The sequence below is a fragment of the Stegostoma tigrinum genome, chromosome 6, assembly GCF_030684315.1.
Source record: "Stegostoma tigrinum isolate sSteTig4 chromosome 6, sSteTig4.hap1, whole genome shotgun sequence".
Lineage (NCBI taxonomy): Eukaryota > Metazoa > Chordata > Chondrichthyes > Orectolobiformes > Stegostomatidae > Stegostoma > Stegostoma tigrinum.
Genome location: NC_081359.1, coordinates 23,512,175 through 23,529,329, shown reverse-complemented (window position 1 = coordinate 23,529,329; position 17,155 = coordinate 23,512,175). Strand labels below are relative to the sequence as shown.

General features: G+C 41.2%; 1 protein-coding gene across 5 annotated transcripts in view; it reads left to right on the top strand.

Annotated features, from left to right (window-relative positions):
- The window catches only part of LOC125453382 (kelch-like protein 1), a 351,831-nt gene that overhangs the window by 244,121 nt on the left and 90,555 nt on the right, over positions 1 to 17,155 (top strand). For all 5 annotated transcript variants that reach the window (XM_059646484.1, XM_048532887.2, XM_059646486.1 and 2 more), the window contains exon 6: positions 9,501 to 9,687. In XM_059646484.1, the coding sequence (XP_059502467.1) occupies positions 9,501 to 9,687 (187 nt within the window). The remainder of the gene's footprint in view (positions 1 to 9,500; positions 9,688 to 17,155) is intronic.

The window sequence follows — 17,155 nt, the reverse complement described above, 5'->3', positions numbered from 1 at the left end:
GCTTGTCCTTTTCACATTATTCAGTCTCATGTGACTAATATCAGATGGTAAACAAGTGAAATAGCTGTGTGGACTTGGGTTTTTTTTATATTGCCTGCTTATCACGAAAACATGTCATGTAGCTGCTGAGCTGTAAAAATATTGATCGCTCTCGGAAAGGTATGGCTGCCCATGTTTGTTGCATTAATGAACATTCCCTGTGTTTGTCTTATTACTGTTGGCTTGTAATGTGTACAGTAGCATTTAGAAGCAGGAGGGAAAGCAAAGCTCCCGCTTTTCTGCCTGTCAGTGGGCTTTCAGTGATTGTTTCAAGTGTGCAATATACATTGACACAATTGTTCATTCAATAAACAACCCTTATGCACAGCCACCTTTGTGATTCAAACGGTGTTTAAAAAAAGGCTTTCCATTAAAACCCTCAAAGTGACAAAGTGAAAGGCACTTCCCAAAACAGGAATCTGGTTTAAACTGTTATCAGTTGACTGAAAGGAATGTCTGCAGCTTTGAATTGAAATATAAAACGGTAAAGCTTGAGGCATTTCTGGAAGATGAATAACACAACTTAAAATGCCAAACTGCAAGAAAAATGTGCAAACATTTGTCAGGCCTTCTTAAAAGTGGTATGAGACACAACTTTAAAACAAACATCCTTTCGTCAAGATAACAAAGTGTGAAGCTGGATGAACACAGCAGGCCAAGCAGCATCTCAGGAGCACAAAAGCTGACGTTTCGGGCCTAGACCCTTCATCTCTGAGAGAAGGCTCACTCATCCCATTCTTGAGACGAAAGGCTTATATTATGATGAAAGGTATAACTGGTCAAGCCTATATCCATTGGAATTTAGAAAATGAGAGGTGGTCCAATTAAAGCATATAGGATTCTGAGGATGAGAGGTAGTTGGAACTGCAGATGCTGGAGAATCTGACATAACAAGGTGTAGAGATGGATGAGTACAGCAGGCCAAGCAGCATCAGAGGAGCAGGAAGGCTGACGTTTCAGGCTACATCAGCCTTCCTGCTCCTCTGATGCATCTTGGCCTGCTGTGTTCATGCAGCTCTATACCTTGTTATCCCAGGATTCTGAGGGTACTTGGTATGGTGGATGCCAAGAGGGTATCTCCTTTTGTAGGAGAGACTACAGCTGGGAAATAGAGTTTAAAAGTAAGAAGTCTTCCTTTAAAGCACGGGAGGACTTTTTTTTCTCTCAAACGGTCATAGATCTGTGGAAATATCTTCTCAGAGAGCCGCAGAGACTGGTTTGTGGAATTTGTTGAAGGCTGTATTTTTGATAAACACAAAAGTCAATTATTAGGAGGGGTAGACAGGAAACTAGAGTTGGGGATACAACCAGGTCAGCCAGGATTTTAATGAATCACCGAGCAGGCTGGAAGGGCCAAGACTCCTCTGCTTAACTCCTGTATTCCCAACTACTGCAGGGGCACAGATCATGAGCAGAGTGCAAACATCTTCCATGCATGTTCATATGCCTTAGTCTTCTTTTTTACAGATGCTGCTATGTATTTGGAAATCAGGTTGAGTCAACCAGCAACCAAGTAACCCACAAAATTCTGTGTTGCCCTGAATTCAACTCATAGACAGACAATTGGATACAGTGAGGAAGCAGACAACAGCAAACCTCTATTAGTTATGGATCAATCATGATGAGAGAGTGTCATATCTGGATTATCAGTTATCCGTCAGAAGTGACAGAAGCCTCACAGCACCAGATGTGGCTAGTGCAGATTTAGGACTTGCAGAGTGAACACAGAGCGAACACTATGGTGCAGAAAAACAGTGCCATCAAAATCCCAGATGGCTGCCAGATGCCAAGCCACCTGCTCCTTCATTGCAGAAGCACAAAGGAGAAGTAACAGATTTAGTCACACATTTTAAATGCACACTGCTTTCTGATCAAACCAGCAGAGATTGAATATGTTGCCTTTATTTATTAAGTGTAGTTACTCATTCATTTATCCAGAGCTCAAGTTGCACTTTTATGATAAGAATGTAGTTCCAACAGCATATGCGCATTCAGGATCAAAGCTCAAAACATAATCAAATATCAGCAAGATACCCAAATAGTGTGTACAAATTTGTCAGAAAAGTGAAACATGGAAACATGCAATTCAATATGATCCTGGCTGATCATCCAATTCAGTATCCTATTCCCTTTTTCTCCCCATACCCTTTGATCCCTTTAGGTCTAAGAACTATATCTAACTCCCTCTTAATAACATTCAATGTTTTGCCTTCAACTGCTTACCATAGCAGACAATACCACAGGTTCACTACTCTCAAGTGAAGAGGTTTCGTCTCACCTCTGTCTTAAATGGCCTTCTCCATATCCTACAGAATCTCACACCTGGTTCTGGACTCCCTGGTCATCCAGAACATATACCCGTCTTGCATCCCAACCCCTCAATACTTTTGGGTAACTAAAATCAATTAAGAATGTATTCAAAGTAAGCAGGTGACAAGCAGTGATTGCTATGTGTGAAAGTGCGTTACGAGCAAAAACCTCTGCAAGTAAAAAATCAAGTCTGAACTGACCGATTTTACATTTTCCCAACCATTCCCGGAATCAAGAATCTTGAGAAAGAATGACATCAAGGGATATTTTTACACACATCAATATTTGTACTCTAAATCTAGTAGCAGCTATACCATCTATCCCAGTTATCATTATATCCTCAGGTCCTTACTAAGACTCAGAATGGGTTTCTTTTTAAGGACGGTACATCTGTTGTTTGTAATACTTACATTGTACATCTGAAGAGAAATCGAAGGTTCTTGCTGTAATAAAAAAAACATTAGAAGAGGCAGGAGAAAAGGGCTATTTAGAAGCAAACTCATTAAAACAACACCTGGAGCAGATTCATCTTCAACTTCTGTCTACAAGTGATTATAGTGATTAAAAGCTACTCACACTGCTTTGCCTGTGCCCAGTATTATTACTGAGCATACTAGAACCATGACATCAACAGGATCTATCTTTCCCTCAACTGCTTTCTTTCTCAGTTCGAAACTGATGTGGAAGCAGTTCCATGTGCCTGATTCTGATTATTAGTTTTATCTGTTGAAACAGAAAGTAATGATAACATTTGTCTTATATTGATAATTGCTTGTCGATGTGGTTTACTTGGACTCTCAGAAAGCTTTTGGTAAGGTGCCACATAAGAGATTACGATAAGGAATGGTGTACTATCATGGCTAGAGAATTGGCAGGTAGACAGAAAACTAAGAATGGGAATAAACAGGTCATTTTTTTTTTCGAGTGACAGCCAGAGATTTCTGAGGTCCTGCAGGGATCAGTGCTTGGGCCCCAACTATGTACGAATACATTCATGATTTAGATGAGAGAATTAAATGTAACAGGCTCTGATGAAGAGTCATCTCAACTCGAAACGTGAGCTTACTGTCTCTGCATGGATGCTGCCTGGCCTGTTGTGATTTCCAGCATTTGTTTTATTTTCAAAGCTAAACGTAATATCTCCAAGATTGCAGATGGCACAAAGCTGGGTGGGAGGGTGAATTGTGAGGAAGATCAGTGTGATTTTGAAAAGTTGAGTGAGTGGTCAGATGAAATATAACATGAATAAATGTGAGGCTATCCACTTTGGTAGAAAAACAGGAAGGCAGATTATCATCTGAAAGGTGATAGAAAAGGGAAGCGTGCAAGGAGACCTGGGTGTCCTTGAATACCAATCACACACTTCTGTCTAATTTGTATGTCCCATATAGTACTCTGCTGATATTTCATTATGTTAGCGAGCTTTGAGAAGATTTGTAGTTCAGGTTGAGGTTCTGGATGTGACTTTGCTCGCTGAGCTGGAAGGTTAGTTTTCAGACGTTTCGTCACCATTCTGGGTAACATCATCATTGAGCTTCCGATGAAGCGCTGGTGTTATGTCCCGCTTTCTATTCATCTGTTTAGGTTTTCTTGGGCTGGTGATGTCATTTCCTGCGTTGGTGATGTCATTCCCTGTTCTGTTTCTCAGAGGATGGTAGATTGGCTCCAAATCAATGTGTTTGTGGTCAGGATAAATAAAAGTATCAATTTCAATCCCTGGGAGCTGCCATGATGCCTATATCCTTGAAAGCTCATGTTCTTGCTGCAACTGAGGTGTAAGACACCTTGAAAAGATGATTACTGGGAGACGAGTGGTACCCTCAAGATATATGGCTAATGATTCCATTGTGCAACTCTTTGACTGAGGCCAAGGGTTAAATACAATGCAAGCATTATCAGGCAGCACGGTGGCTCAGCGGTTAGCACTGTTGCCTCACAGCACCAGGGGCCTGGGTTCGATTCCACCCTCAGGTGACTGTCTGTGTGGAGTTTGCACGTTCTCCTTGTGTTTGTGTGGGTTTCCTCCAGATGCTTTGGTTTCATCTCACTGTTCAAAGATGTGCAGGCTAGGTGGATTGGCCATGCTAAATTTCCCATAGTGTTCATGGATGTGTAGATTTGGTGGGTCATAGGGGGATGCTCTGGGGGTCAGTATGAACTTGTTAGGCTGAAAGGCCTGTTTCCACACTGTAGGGAGTTTACGTCAAGCACAGAGAATGCTGGAGGAACATCTGTAGAATGAGGAAACAGAGTCAACATTTGAGTCCAGTATAACTCTTCAGTTCTTTGGGCCTTCTTCAGTACTTTTTTGTGAATGGAATGCACATTATTTGACCAGGTCCAAGTGTGGCAGACAATAGGCCTCCTGAAAATGAGATTCTGATGTTTGTTTCAGTTTGGGATACCTTTACCATTGACTTCAGACTGAATGGGTCACATAATCATAGTATGCTATGCTCTGCACATCTGGGGCAGGGAAAAAAAGGGGTGTGATGGAGGTTGACAAGCACGGAGAGAGGGGGCAGTTCTCCGATGAGGTGCATGAGAATATTGAGCACGGGGAACATTACCTTCTGCAAGCTAGAGCACAGCAGGGTCAGATGCCACAGATCAAAAAGAACATCTTTGACACCTAGTTCGAATAAATGTGAAGAAGGGCCTAGGCTCGAAACAGCAGCCTTCCATCTCCTTTGATGCTGCTCGGCCAGCACTGTTCATCCAGCTCTTCACCTTGTTATCTGCAATAAATGTGAGCTGTGTGCAGTAAGCATTCATTTCAAAATTTTTTGTTGCTGAAAGTTAAGCAACCTGTTTCAAGAGCAAAATGCAGCTTTTGTTCAATTTTTTTGTTCACTTTTGTTGTCACTGAGTAAACAGTTGACAGTTTGTAGCATTTGAAGGCTTTCTTTTATGCAATTGTTCTGCACTGAGCAATAAGATGTTGAGTACAGTGGATATTGTTAAAGAGTGGCAGTGAATTAGACAGGGTTATAAAATGGGATGTGATTAAGGACAAAGTGTGGATTGGTGCTTAAACAGTGATAGACATAGGAATGTGCAGTTCTATGTCCAGTGAAGTGTCAACCAAGCCACTTAAGTGCACTGAGATGTATTGGCTTTGCGATTCCTGCCCCACTACATGCACTCTGGACTGCCAATTCTTGATCAAGCATACACTTAGAGTTCAAAGATAATGCCAGTGCCAGTGATCCCAAGGTATTTTGATGATGATGATGACAACTTACACATTTGAGAATGGGAGAATAAAACAAGTAGGGTGGCTTCGGTGTAAGATACACAGTTAATGTGGTGAGTTTGTGATGTCAGTATGAGAAAACCTGGTGAAAATAAAACCTCGATAATAAAGTGTGAAGCTGGAAAATAAAACCTCCTTGGAATTCAACAAGATTGACAAAATCCATTTAAGACTCAGGGTAAGATTCAGCCTGATATATCAGTCCTTGTACACAAAACAAACCACTGACTAGGGCAAACTGATGTTGGAATGTTTCGGGTCACAAATGAAAAACAAACATTTTTCTATAATATGGAAAAATCAGTGCAAGAGTTATTGTCCGTTTAAGGTGCTTCTAACTGTTACTGAATCAAGACCAGTATTAAAGCCTCACAACATGAGCCATGTCTTGAACAGGTTGCTTTGCATAGGGATTGATCGGAGATGAAACAGGACTTGGCCAATTGTTACTAAAACTGACCACTAAAATATTAGGTTTTGACAAATGCTTCAAAAGTAGTCTGATAACAAAAGCAAAGAGGTTTAAGATAATAATTCAGAGTTTAGGACTATGGTAGTGGTTTTACAAACCACAGCTTATAACTGGTGATGACTTAATTACTTGTTTAATCTTAAAGTAGTATATAGCATTGTACTCTTCAGAGGTGAGAATCAACTATTATAAACTGTGCTGAATGGTTCTGTACCTAACAAGGAACTGGATTATTTAAGCAATTTTTCTCAGGATTTCTACATCTTCAGCTAATTCCAGGCTCACACAGTGAACATTAATCAATCAGTAGTTAGAGAATGAAAGTGAAAGATTGATGTGTTGATTGATAAGTCAAACTACTTCATTACCTTCCCCATGGGCAAGTATTATTTTCCGGACGTCAACATTACTGAAAGTCTAAAGTTTTATTGTCACTCACTGCCACTCAGGCACCTGCACACAGTTGCATACCATTCCTGAAATGCGATGTTTCATCCACATGAAGATTGTCTCTATTTGAGACAATCCATCTTTCTAGAATTACCTCATGAGAACAGTTTTGATCAAGGACTTCAAGGCCCTGCAGCAACCTAGCAATTATGTCATGGAGCTGCACAACACCAAGTATCAAAAGCACAGTTTAGGAGGAGGTTGGACATAGCAGACTACACTATCCTGGGCTACACTACACCTGAGAATGATGGAGCGTCTTGAGAGCAAATAGGCATGCACATACGAAGAAGATCGATTTTTCCTTACATTATCTAATTATAAAAATACAGCCTGCAATATTTATGATTACCATGTCTTACAGTTTTTCATCTTGATATGTAATAAATAGATTTAAAGTTTTTTAATTTTTCCTACTCTTTGACCACTCTGCCTTGAAATTAAACTCATAGTGTGGCATCAAACCATACAATAAAAGAGGGTGCTGGGAATGGGATGCGCTGCCTAAAGAATCATGGCAGCAGGGAAGCTCGAAAAACAGACTCAGATTGTCTTGAGAAGAAAATAGCTCAAAAAAGTATTTTTCATGGAACTGTCAAGAGAACTATAAGACCAGCTATTAGCCAGAAAATCCACGGAGCTGACTAGCTACTGTGAAAGAAATATCTCTGCATCAGAAACTTCTCTAGAGAAACAAACAGACACTATATATCAAAAAAAAGCCATTTATTGCCAGTAATGGAGGAAACAAGCCTTTTAAACAACAGTGAAAGCAGTAAGGCCCATTGGCAGCTAATGTGGTAAACTTGAATCAGGTACCCAACAAAAGGTGCCAATTGTCAAATTCTTGGTGATAATGAACACATGATAAATACTGTCTGGTTGTAATGTCTGACGCTGCTGTGCACTAACATGCAGAAGGTTATGTTCCTCCTGCTCGATGCCATGATCTTCCTGCTTGGAAGACTGCTTCAGCTTTCAGAGCTCATCGGCCTCCGGCATATCCCATAGCAAACCAGGATTGTGCGCCACACTCTGAAGTGTACTGCCAGCAAATCCCTATCCCAGACTGGTCAATGCATCAGAACCACATCTTCAAGAGGCTTATTGTCTGCTCCAAGATGGCCCTGGTTGAAGAATGGGTTGCACTGAATCTAATAAAAGCTATAGACTGTGGATGCTGGAAATCTGAAACAAATGAAGAAAATGTTGCAGAAGAATGGAAATGAGAAGCAAAGCTTATGAATTTTTCCCATTCTGGACAGAAGCAGGGAGCAATACTTAAGACATCATCAGGGTATTAGAGAAAGAGTTGTGGGTGGGGGCTCAAGTAGGACTAGAACAAAGAATGTCCCACAATCCCCACAAAGAGATCGGCATAGCTGGGTGGTGCCCAGGCTCATACCTTAGACTTGGAGAAACAAAGATGAGTTAAAGAAAAAGTTGTTCAAAGTGAGAACGGGCTCAGTCGGGTGAAGGAGGGTGGTGGAGTGAAAATCACAAAGGTATGCTCACTTTTCATCTCTTACTTCTGGCATTTGGAGACAACCCGTGAACAACAACAAACAGAAACAAGAACCACATGTTTACCAGGGCCATTGTTGGACACTCACCACAATGTCCAGAAATTCTCTTACAGAACATTTCAGAGGTTACCTTACAATACATACCTCCAAGATCTCTGAGATCATTGTCATGTGCTACAAATTTCAAAACTGCCAATGAAAGAGGCACAAATAAGTAGGAAGTAGAAGACTGGCCCTCTTAACTAACAGTAAGAAGCATCTGGCAGAATCTCATTATTGTGACTTCAAGGGGCATCTAGATCAATGTATTTCCAGTTCTCAAAATTTACCAGATGGGCTCTCAACAACATTGTCTGTTGCATTAACTCAGCCATCATAACGCCTATTCCTTTCATGTCTTAACATCATACTTGCTAACATTCCATGAAGGTTTGCTGACATCACTGAAATAAATTGTAAACAATTTGAAGGCTGTGTCAATGAGTTTGTGCTGAGCATTTGTTGTTCTGTTACTTTGCTTTGTTGATGGTTTAGTTGCTCTATGGTTTATGCTTGTAATTTCTCCTCACAACTTTTTTGTGCCATCCTCAGTGGCTGAAGTAAGTGAGCTTCGTAGCTGCTAGTGTTGGCAAAGATCTTTGAGATTGGTTTGGTTTGGTCATGTGAGATGTTCATATCTGATCTGCCTTGATAGAGTTGGAAGAAGCACAGCTAGAGAAGACAGAAGCATCCTATTCAGATCGCCAGGCGATTGTATTGTAACATTCCTGAATTGAGCCATTTTTCAAGGAGATAAAGGGCAATGAATCAGAAATTGCTGGATAAACTCAGCAGGTCTGGCAGCATCTATGGAGAGAAAATAGGGTGCACGTTTTTTCTTCAGCATCCTTCTTCAGAACTTCCTTTGAGTTTTTCCAATAATTTATGATTTTGTTTCTGAGTTCCAGCATCACAATTATTTGTTTTTTTATGTTTAGATAAGGGGCAAGATGGATCACCTCTGATGAAAGTAAGATGCTCAAACTACTTAAAGGATTAACTGATGCCCTTGAAATATGCAATATATGCAGCAGATTTGAACCTGTAATTATTCTTTCTTCTCACATCTTTCATTACCATTTTGGTTGCAATTCACAACAGCTTTTGAGGTGTGATTTGACAATATGTATTTTCAGTTGAATTATTAAATTATTGCACCTCAGAAATACAATGTATGGTTTGGAAATAAAATATGCCAGGGAGAAAGTTACAAGACTAAAATTTAATCTTGAAGCTCTGATGGCATTGAAAACAGTTTAACTTCACAATTTCATCAGAACTGTTCAGTTAAATTATTTTGAACTCCTTCCAGAATAACCACTGTTCCATGCATATTTTGCGAACAGTTGCTAAGGCAACCTAGTAACCTGTTACCTAAATTGTTTATTTACTAATTGTTGTTTTACAGCTTTTGGCAGACCTTGAAAATAATGCTCTATTCAAAGATGACCTGGAATGCCAAAAACTTATCCTTGAAGCGATGAAGTACCATCTGTTACCAGAGAGACGACCTTTAATGCAGAGCCCAAGGACTAGGCCTCGAAAGTCTACCGTAGGATCTCTGTATGCTGTTGGAGGGATGGATGCTAATAAAGGTAATTCTTGGTGCAGATGTGTAAGCTAAGATGATGTCCCTTAAAGGCCAGAAATTGTAACCTGTAATATTAGTGGATGGATACTTAATATAGAAACCTGCAGCACAGAAGATGGCCAGTCAATGCATTTTGGCTGCATGGGTAAAATAAAGATCTGAACATTTTCAGATTAAAATCCTCTGCCTGCTACAGTTACAGTGGAAGAAAATGCAATAAAAGCACAGTGTTAATCCTCCACCTCAGAATTACGTGATTTCAAATAATATTTAAAAGATATGCAAAATGTTTTTTTTTCACGAAATGCCCGCATAGTGGTGAGTATTATGATGTACCTCTATGGGTATGTTCACTACCCAATCTGAGACAAGATGTGATATATAGACCCGTGATTCTGTTGACCAAAGGCAGTTATTGTTGTCTGCACAGAGACTATTTTCAAGAGAAAACCCAAATTATTGCTGTACAAACACTTGTTGAATGATTGTAATGTTGCAATGAACAGAAGAACACAACAATGAGTACCTTAGCAGATTGTAGTTTTGAAAAAAAATTTCCAACTTCAAAGGTATTCCAAATAGTGTGATTGCATCCTAATGTGCAGCTTATGTTTTGGAGTCACCTCAGTTCCTATATAGCAGCACAATTAGTAGAAACAATGTTGATAAATTCACCTGGATGGAAGGAACGTGAACAAGTGTAGAACTGAAGCTACTTTTGGGGTCAAGCTGGTTTTGTTGGGTGGGGCTACTGCTTCGAGCATGTTTTTAACACCACCTCAAAATACTGTGGAGACTTTACATGGTTTGCACATCAGATACACGTATGTTTAGCAGTTATGCCAATGTGTTGGAGGGAGATCGTGTTCGTGTGGGGTTGTTTTGGATGGCAAAGGGTATTTGAGAGATAGGCAGTGTTCACTTGAATTAATAGAGTTAGCTTTATCATCACATGTACTCAAAGGAGAACAGTGAAAAGTTTACAGTCATCACATTACAGCACCATCTGAGGTACGAAGGTACGTGGATGCAGATACTTAAGATCAAATTCTTAGGAAACATAAAAAAGAAAAGAAACAAATAGTCCAGAATTATGGGTCATAGGAATAAATCAGAAAAATAAAGACGTTAAGAAGTCCAAATAACAGTCTTTCTGACCCAGCCCATAATGTCACCTAGCATCAAGAGAGACCTCCAATGACTCAAAACCACGTGCGTGGACCCACCACTGCAGGAATCACCACTTATAAGGTACCACCACTTCACCAATGGGCCCATACTCACCTTGCAACCAAGGGTCCCTGGCTCCGTTGCCAGACCAGGCCACCCCGGGCCATAAGTCCCGCTTCAGCTGTAGATATTACCCAACTGGTACTGCCATCTCAAAGGATTTGCTGTCATTAGCACCACCGTCTCTGATCGCAGGAGGAACTTTGCTGCTGCTGCCACCACCGGCCCTGAATGCCAGGAGAACAACTCTCACAGCTGCTGCTAAAGGCCCCAGGCCAAGGAAAACAAACTCACTGCAACTGCTACACGCCCCCAATGGCAGGAGAACGTCCTCACTGCCACCTATTCCCATCGCTGGGACAATGTCCTCGCTGCCACCTTTCCCATCACTGGGAGAATGTCCTCGCTGCCACCTATTCCCATCGCTGGGAGAATGTCCTCGCTGCCACCTTTCCCATCGCTGGGACAATGTCCTCGCTGCCACCTTTCCCATCGCTGGGAGAATGTCCTCACTGCCACCTATTCCCATCGCTGGGACAATGGCCTCGCTGCCACCTTTCCCATCGCTGGGACAATGTCCTCGCCGCCACCTATTCCCATCGCTGGGAAAATGTCCTCGCTGCCACCTATTCCCATCGCTGGGAGAATGTCCTCGCTGCCACCCTTCCCATCTCTGGGACAATGTCTTCGCTGCCACCTTTCCCATCGCTGGGAGAATATCCTCGCTGCCACCTTTCCCATCGCTGGGACAATGTCCTCGCTGCCACTATTCCCATCGCTGGGAGAGTATCCTCGCTGCTGCTGGCTGTTATCGCCACGTGAAACCACACCCACCACTCTGCATATGGCCCACTCGCGCTGCTGACTAACCCACCGCAGAAGAGAAAAAAAACCAAAAGAGAAAGGAAAATAAAGTGAAAGAAAAGAACAAAAGCAAAATTAAATCAAGAGGGAAAGCAGATGGGAGAGAATGGTCCCCAGGCCAGAGCTCACTCGCAGTCATGTTACGTTTTTTCCACATAGAACCCCTACAGTGGGGAAACAGGCCATTCGGCCCAACAAGTCCACACTGCCCCTCTGAAAAGCATCCCATTGAGACCCATTGCCCTACTCCTGCATTTCCCTTGTCAATCCCACCTAACCTAAACATCCCTGGGCACTATGGGCAATTTAACATGGCCAATCCACCTACCCTGCACATCTTTGGACTAAGTGAGGAATCCGGAGCGTTCAGAAGAAATCCACGCAGACACGATGAGAATATGCAAACTCTGCACAGACAGTCGCCTGAGGCTGGAATCAGACCTAGGTTCCTGGCACTCTGTGGCAGCGGTGCTAACCACTCACCCACCGTCTATTACCAGAGGCTGCGAGATACTCGAAGTGAGAAATGTGACTGAGAGGAGAGTCCGGGCTGTTTGTTCATCTGCTTGTAATGCCAGCATGAATTTCTATCCTAAATACATACTTACTTGTGAGAGGTGTTTTCAACCAATCTTTTCAAACAATTGTGGCACACATTTGGAATACTTGAGAGTTGAACCAATGCTTCTGGCCCAGAAATAGGGGTCTCAAACATTGCAGAGCAAAAGCACTACGTATTTTTGATGCATCAACTCAAACAGTCAATATCTAAACCATAATTAAAGTCCAATGAAAAGACAACAAAGTAGTTAGACAAACTGGGATTTGACTGGATGAAAGTATGCCATTGCAGTCTGAGGGCAAAAAAATGATAAAGGTGTGAAGCTTTTTTATGGAATCAAACTTTGCTGCACATTCTCTACTATAAACTGCTTTATTTGAGCAAATTTATGCTGCAAGTTTGACGTGTATGCATAGAGTTGAATATGAATGTACTATTCAGTTGTTCACTGATTTATAGTAAAATGAATAATGCATTAGAATCACTTCCCAATCAATCATGGATTTAATGAATATAGATAAAAATCTACTAAAAGATGTATCAAAATATTTACACCAGGGATAGTGAGGGAAGGTCATCTGACAGGACAGACAAACAAAAGATGAATATAAACTGAAGAGCAGCCTGCTCATATCAGCATTAATATCAGGAAGACGCAGTAAGAATATTGACATTTAGGACGTAATACATAGAGGCAATAAGGATCAAATGGGTGCAGTGGGAATAGAAACTGTGAACCCAGTGATAGGAAGAAGGTTAATTCCTAAATTGAAACAGTGAATAGTGGAATTTTTCTGATTCCTTTGGATGAGATGTTAAACAGTGTCTCGAGGGCTGGATATTTGCCATTGAGGTAGCAAGCTTCATTTGGGAAATTTACCAACTTGGCAGTTCCATCTAATTCCATCTCCGCCATACCATATTTTCATTAGGTGGAAGTGTGATGTAGTCAGGCCTGCCACCTTGTTAGGTAGTTGTTGGGTGATTATGGAGGCAGGCGAGTGCAGGGCAGGTTGGTTTAAGGGGCCTGCCTCAATTTTCTTAGATTTTTCCCCAGCTGTTGCAAAGACTGTTAGATCCTCTATGTCTCAGCCCCATGTGCATGTCCCCATGCCACTTGCATGTTTCTATACTGTCCAATTCCTCTCTCAAGCCCTTCCCTAGCCTCCTGCATTTGCAATATCAGTGGAGAGAAAGCAACGTTAATGTTTCAGGTCCAGTGACCATTCTGAAGAAGGAATACTGGACCTGAAATGTTAACACTGCTTTCTCTCCACAGATCCTTCCAGACCTGATGTGCTTTTCCAAAAAGTTCTATTTTAGTTTCTGAAGCTATATGGTTAGTAATTCCTGGATCTTGCAGATAGTAAATTAATATTCTGCATAGCTGATGGATTTATAATGAAGGACACAGATTTCGGGTGAAAATATTTGAGAGGAGGCAGCCAACCTCTTTGAAAATGACTTGGAGTGACAGAATAAAAGTCGGGACAACGGCTCAAGGTACCACTTACCTGTGAGTTAGAGAGCTAGTCAACTCTGTGACAGAGAACAGTTGGGAATCAATGTATGCCGAAAGTTATTTGAAAGAATCAGTGACATTACATGCTGATTGGTGAATGTCCAGTGTGGGATCTGTTTGCAAAGGACTAGATACATTAGAGCTAATTGATAAAAAATTTTACTTTTTACTTTCTAGTCTTCAATGTAAATTAGGTAGTCTGAGAGTAAGCTTAAAGCACGGCAAGTTCACACAGAGGTATGGAATACGTATCCCTGTATCATGGACTCTTCATGAAGATGAAATGTGTCTCCAGTTTCAAAACCATAAGCTGTGGAACTTTAACAGCGATTGGTGGCACTGTGGTGCATCTGAGAAGCAGAAACCTAAGTGAATTGCATGTTTAACAATGTGGTCGCACCACAGATTAAAAACATGAAGGCAGAAATCTGACTGCTCTGCATTCTAGGAATACCAGATACATAGACTCAGGGAACTTCTGCACCATCTCATTCACTAACCTATTTTTTGCTTTGGATAAGGGTAAAGTTCACCAGAGAAATGTAGGAACAGCCAAGCTTGTGACACCATGACATATTAGAAAATATGATGAGGCTTTGAAAGTGGAAACAAGGGAACTTTAAAAGATGTGCAAAGGAAGATATCTAAGGAAGTAATCTCAGACTGAGCATCAAAATTAGGAGAGGCATGGTGGCACAGTGGTTAGCACTGTTGCCTCACAGTGCCCGGGACCTGGGTACAACTCCAGCGACAGGCGACAGTCTACGTGGGTTTCCTTTGGGTGCTCCGGTTTCCTCCCAAAGTCCAAAAGTGTGCAGAGTAGGTGGATTGGCCATGCTAAATTGCCCATAGTGTTCAGAGAGGTGCAGATTAGGTGGGTTATTGGGGGATGGGTCTAGGTGGCATGCTGTGAGGATCAGTGTGGACTTGTTGGGCTGTAGGGCTTATTTCCACACTGTAGGGATTCTATTCCATATTCTATAAAATAGAAAAATAGGGTGAAGAAGAATGATGCTGGAAGGAAGACTTTAGCTTGCTGGTGCCTCGGGATTAGTTCTATGGAAGGTGTATCCATTATGAGGATGCTTTACACCTTTGTAGAACTACAACTAATGTCTTCATAGGGATATTTGCTAGGACTGTTGGGGAGGACTTAAGCTATCTAGTCAGTAGAATGGGAAAATGAGAGAGAATTCCATGTGACTAAAAAAAATGTCAGTTATGGGAAATTGAAAATCTGTAAGTGAAAGTGGAATGCAGCAGGAAAATCCTAGACTCAACTCGAAGTGAATTACAGAACAGTGGTAAAAAGGTAGAATTAAAATCACTCTTAACTGGACACCTTTGAGTACATGCAATAAGGTGCGTGAATAAACAATATTCATGGAATCAAAAGAGTATGATTCAATTGCTTTTGCAGACACGTGGTTGCAAAGTGACCGAGACTGGGAACGGAATGTTAAAAATATTTTACCTTTAGAGGAATGGGAAAAACGATATGGAGAGTACTGGTGCTGATTGTAAAGGACAGGATCAGTATATTAACAAACACAAGGAAATGCCAATCAGAAGAATAGGATATAAATCTTTTTGGATGAAGTTAAGTTAAAGCAAGAGTCAGCAAACATTAGTAGGAGTAGTTAGAGGCTACCAAGTAGTAGTGACAAAGTAGGATAGGATACACATCAGGAATTTATAGATGTGAGACAATTGCAGTAATCAAGGGTGACTTCAATCTATAGTTAACAAAGTATGGAGCTGGATGAACACAGCAGGTCAAGCAGCATCTCAGGAGCACAAAAGCTGACGTTTCGGGCCTAGACCCTTCTCGGCCCGAAACGTCAGCTTTTGTGCTGCCTGAGATGCTGCTTGTCCTGCTGTGTTCATCCAGCTCCACACTTTGTTATCTTGGATTCTCCAGCATCTGCAGTTCCCATTATCACTGACTTCAATCTATATATATTCTGGGAAAGTCAGATGAGCAAAGTTCTGAAGGAAGATTTTCTGACATATTTGAGATCATGTTCCAGAATAATATGTGAGGAGGAACGAACTAGGACACCGGCTATTTTAGATTTCATGTTATGCAATTAGAAAGAACTAATTAATAACCTTGATGTAAAATAATCTGTAAAGAACAGCAACATTGTAAGATAGAATTTGTCATTAATTTTTTTTAAAAATTGAATCTTACAATCTTTTGGTTATATGTGATTTTTGTCAAGTTTCATAGAACAGTGGTTGCCAACCTTTTCTGTAACAAGGCACAATTCATGAGATAAACAATCTCATGGCAAACCCATTATTTTCATACCACATGTAAGGTATCAGAGGTCTACATGTGCATGGTTAATAGATACCAAAGCTGTGGAACAGATCAGAATCATGGATGCGGTCTCGATGCTGAGTGAAAGCAGTGGTGTCTAGAGATTGGGATGTTGAAAGTGATACCTCATTGGATTAGATCGAAATGTGAGAGAAAATAGAGAGCAACAGCTAAATGTCAAGAGGAAGGAAAATACTAGAATCTATTGCAAAGGATGCAATTATGGGATACTTAGGAAATAATTATTTGATTGGACAATATGTAGGAACTTATGAAGAGGAAATCAAGAAACAAAGAACAAAACAGCACAGGAACAAGCCCTCCGGCCCTCCAAGCCTGCACTGATGTATTTTGCCCTTCACTTACAGGGCCCTTATTCCACTGTTCCCTTCCTATGCATGTATTTGTCCAGGTGTTTCTTCAATGCTGCTATTGTGTCTGCTTCCACCACCTTTGTTAGCAGTGCTTTCCAGGCACTCACCACCCTCAGTGTGAAAAATGTGCCTCACACATCTCTTTTAAATTTCACGCCCCAGTATCTTAAACTAGTGTCCCCTATTAATTGACCCCTCCACCCTGGGAAAAAGCCTCGTACTTTCCACTCTATCCATGCCATTCAGAATCTCATAAGCTTCAGTCAGGTCGCCCCTCAATCTCATGCATGCCAGTGAAAACAGACCCAGTCTATCCAATGTTTTTTCAGTGCTAAAATCTCCCTTACCAGGCAACATCCTGGTAAACCTTTTCTGTACCGTCTCTAAAGCTTCCACACCTTTCTGGGAGAATAGTGGCCAGAACTGTACACAATTCTTCTAAGCATACCCAAACTAAAGTTCTATAAAGCTGCAGCATAACTTGTTTATCCTTATATTCAATGCCCCTTCTAATGAAGGCAAGCATTCCATAAGCCTATTTTACTACCTTATCTACCTGTGCTGCCAACTTCAGTGAACTGTGAGCCTGCAGAC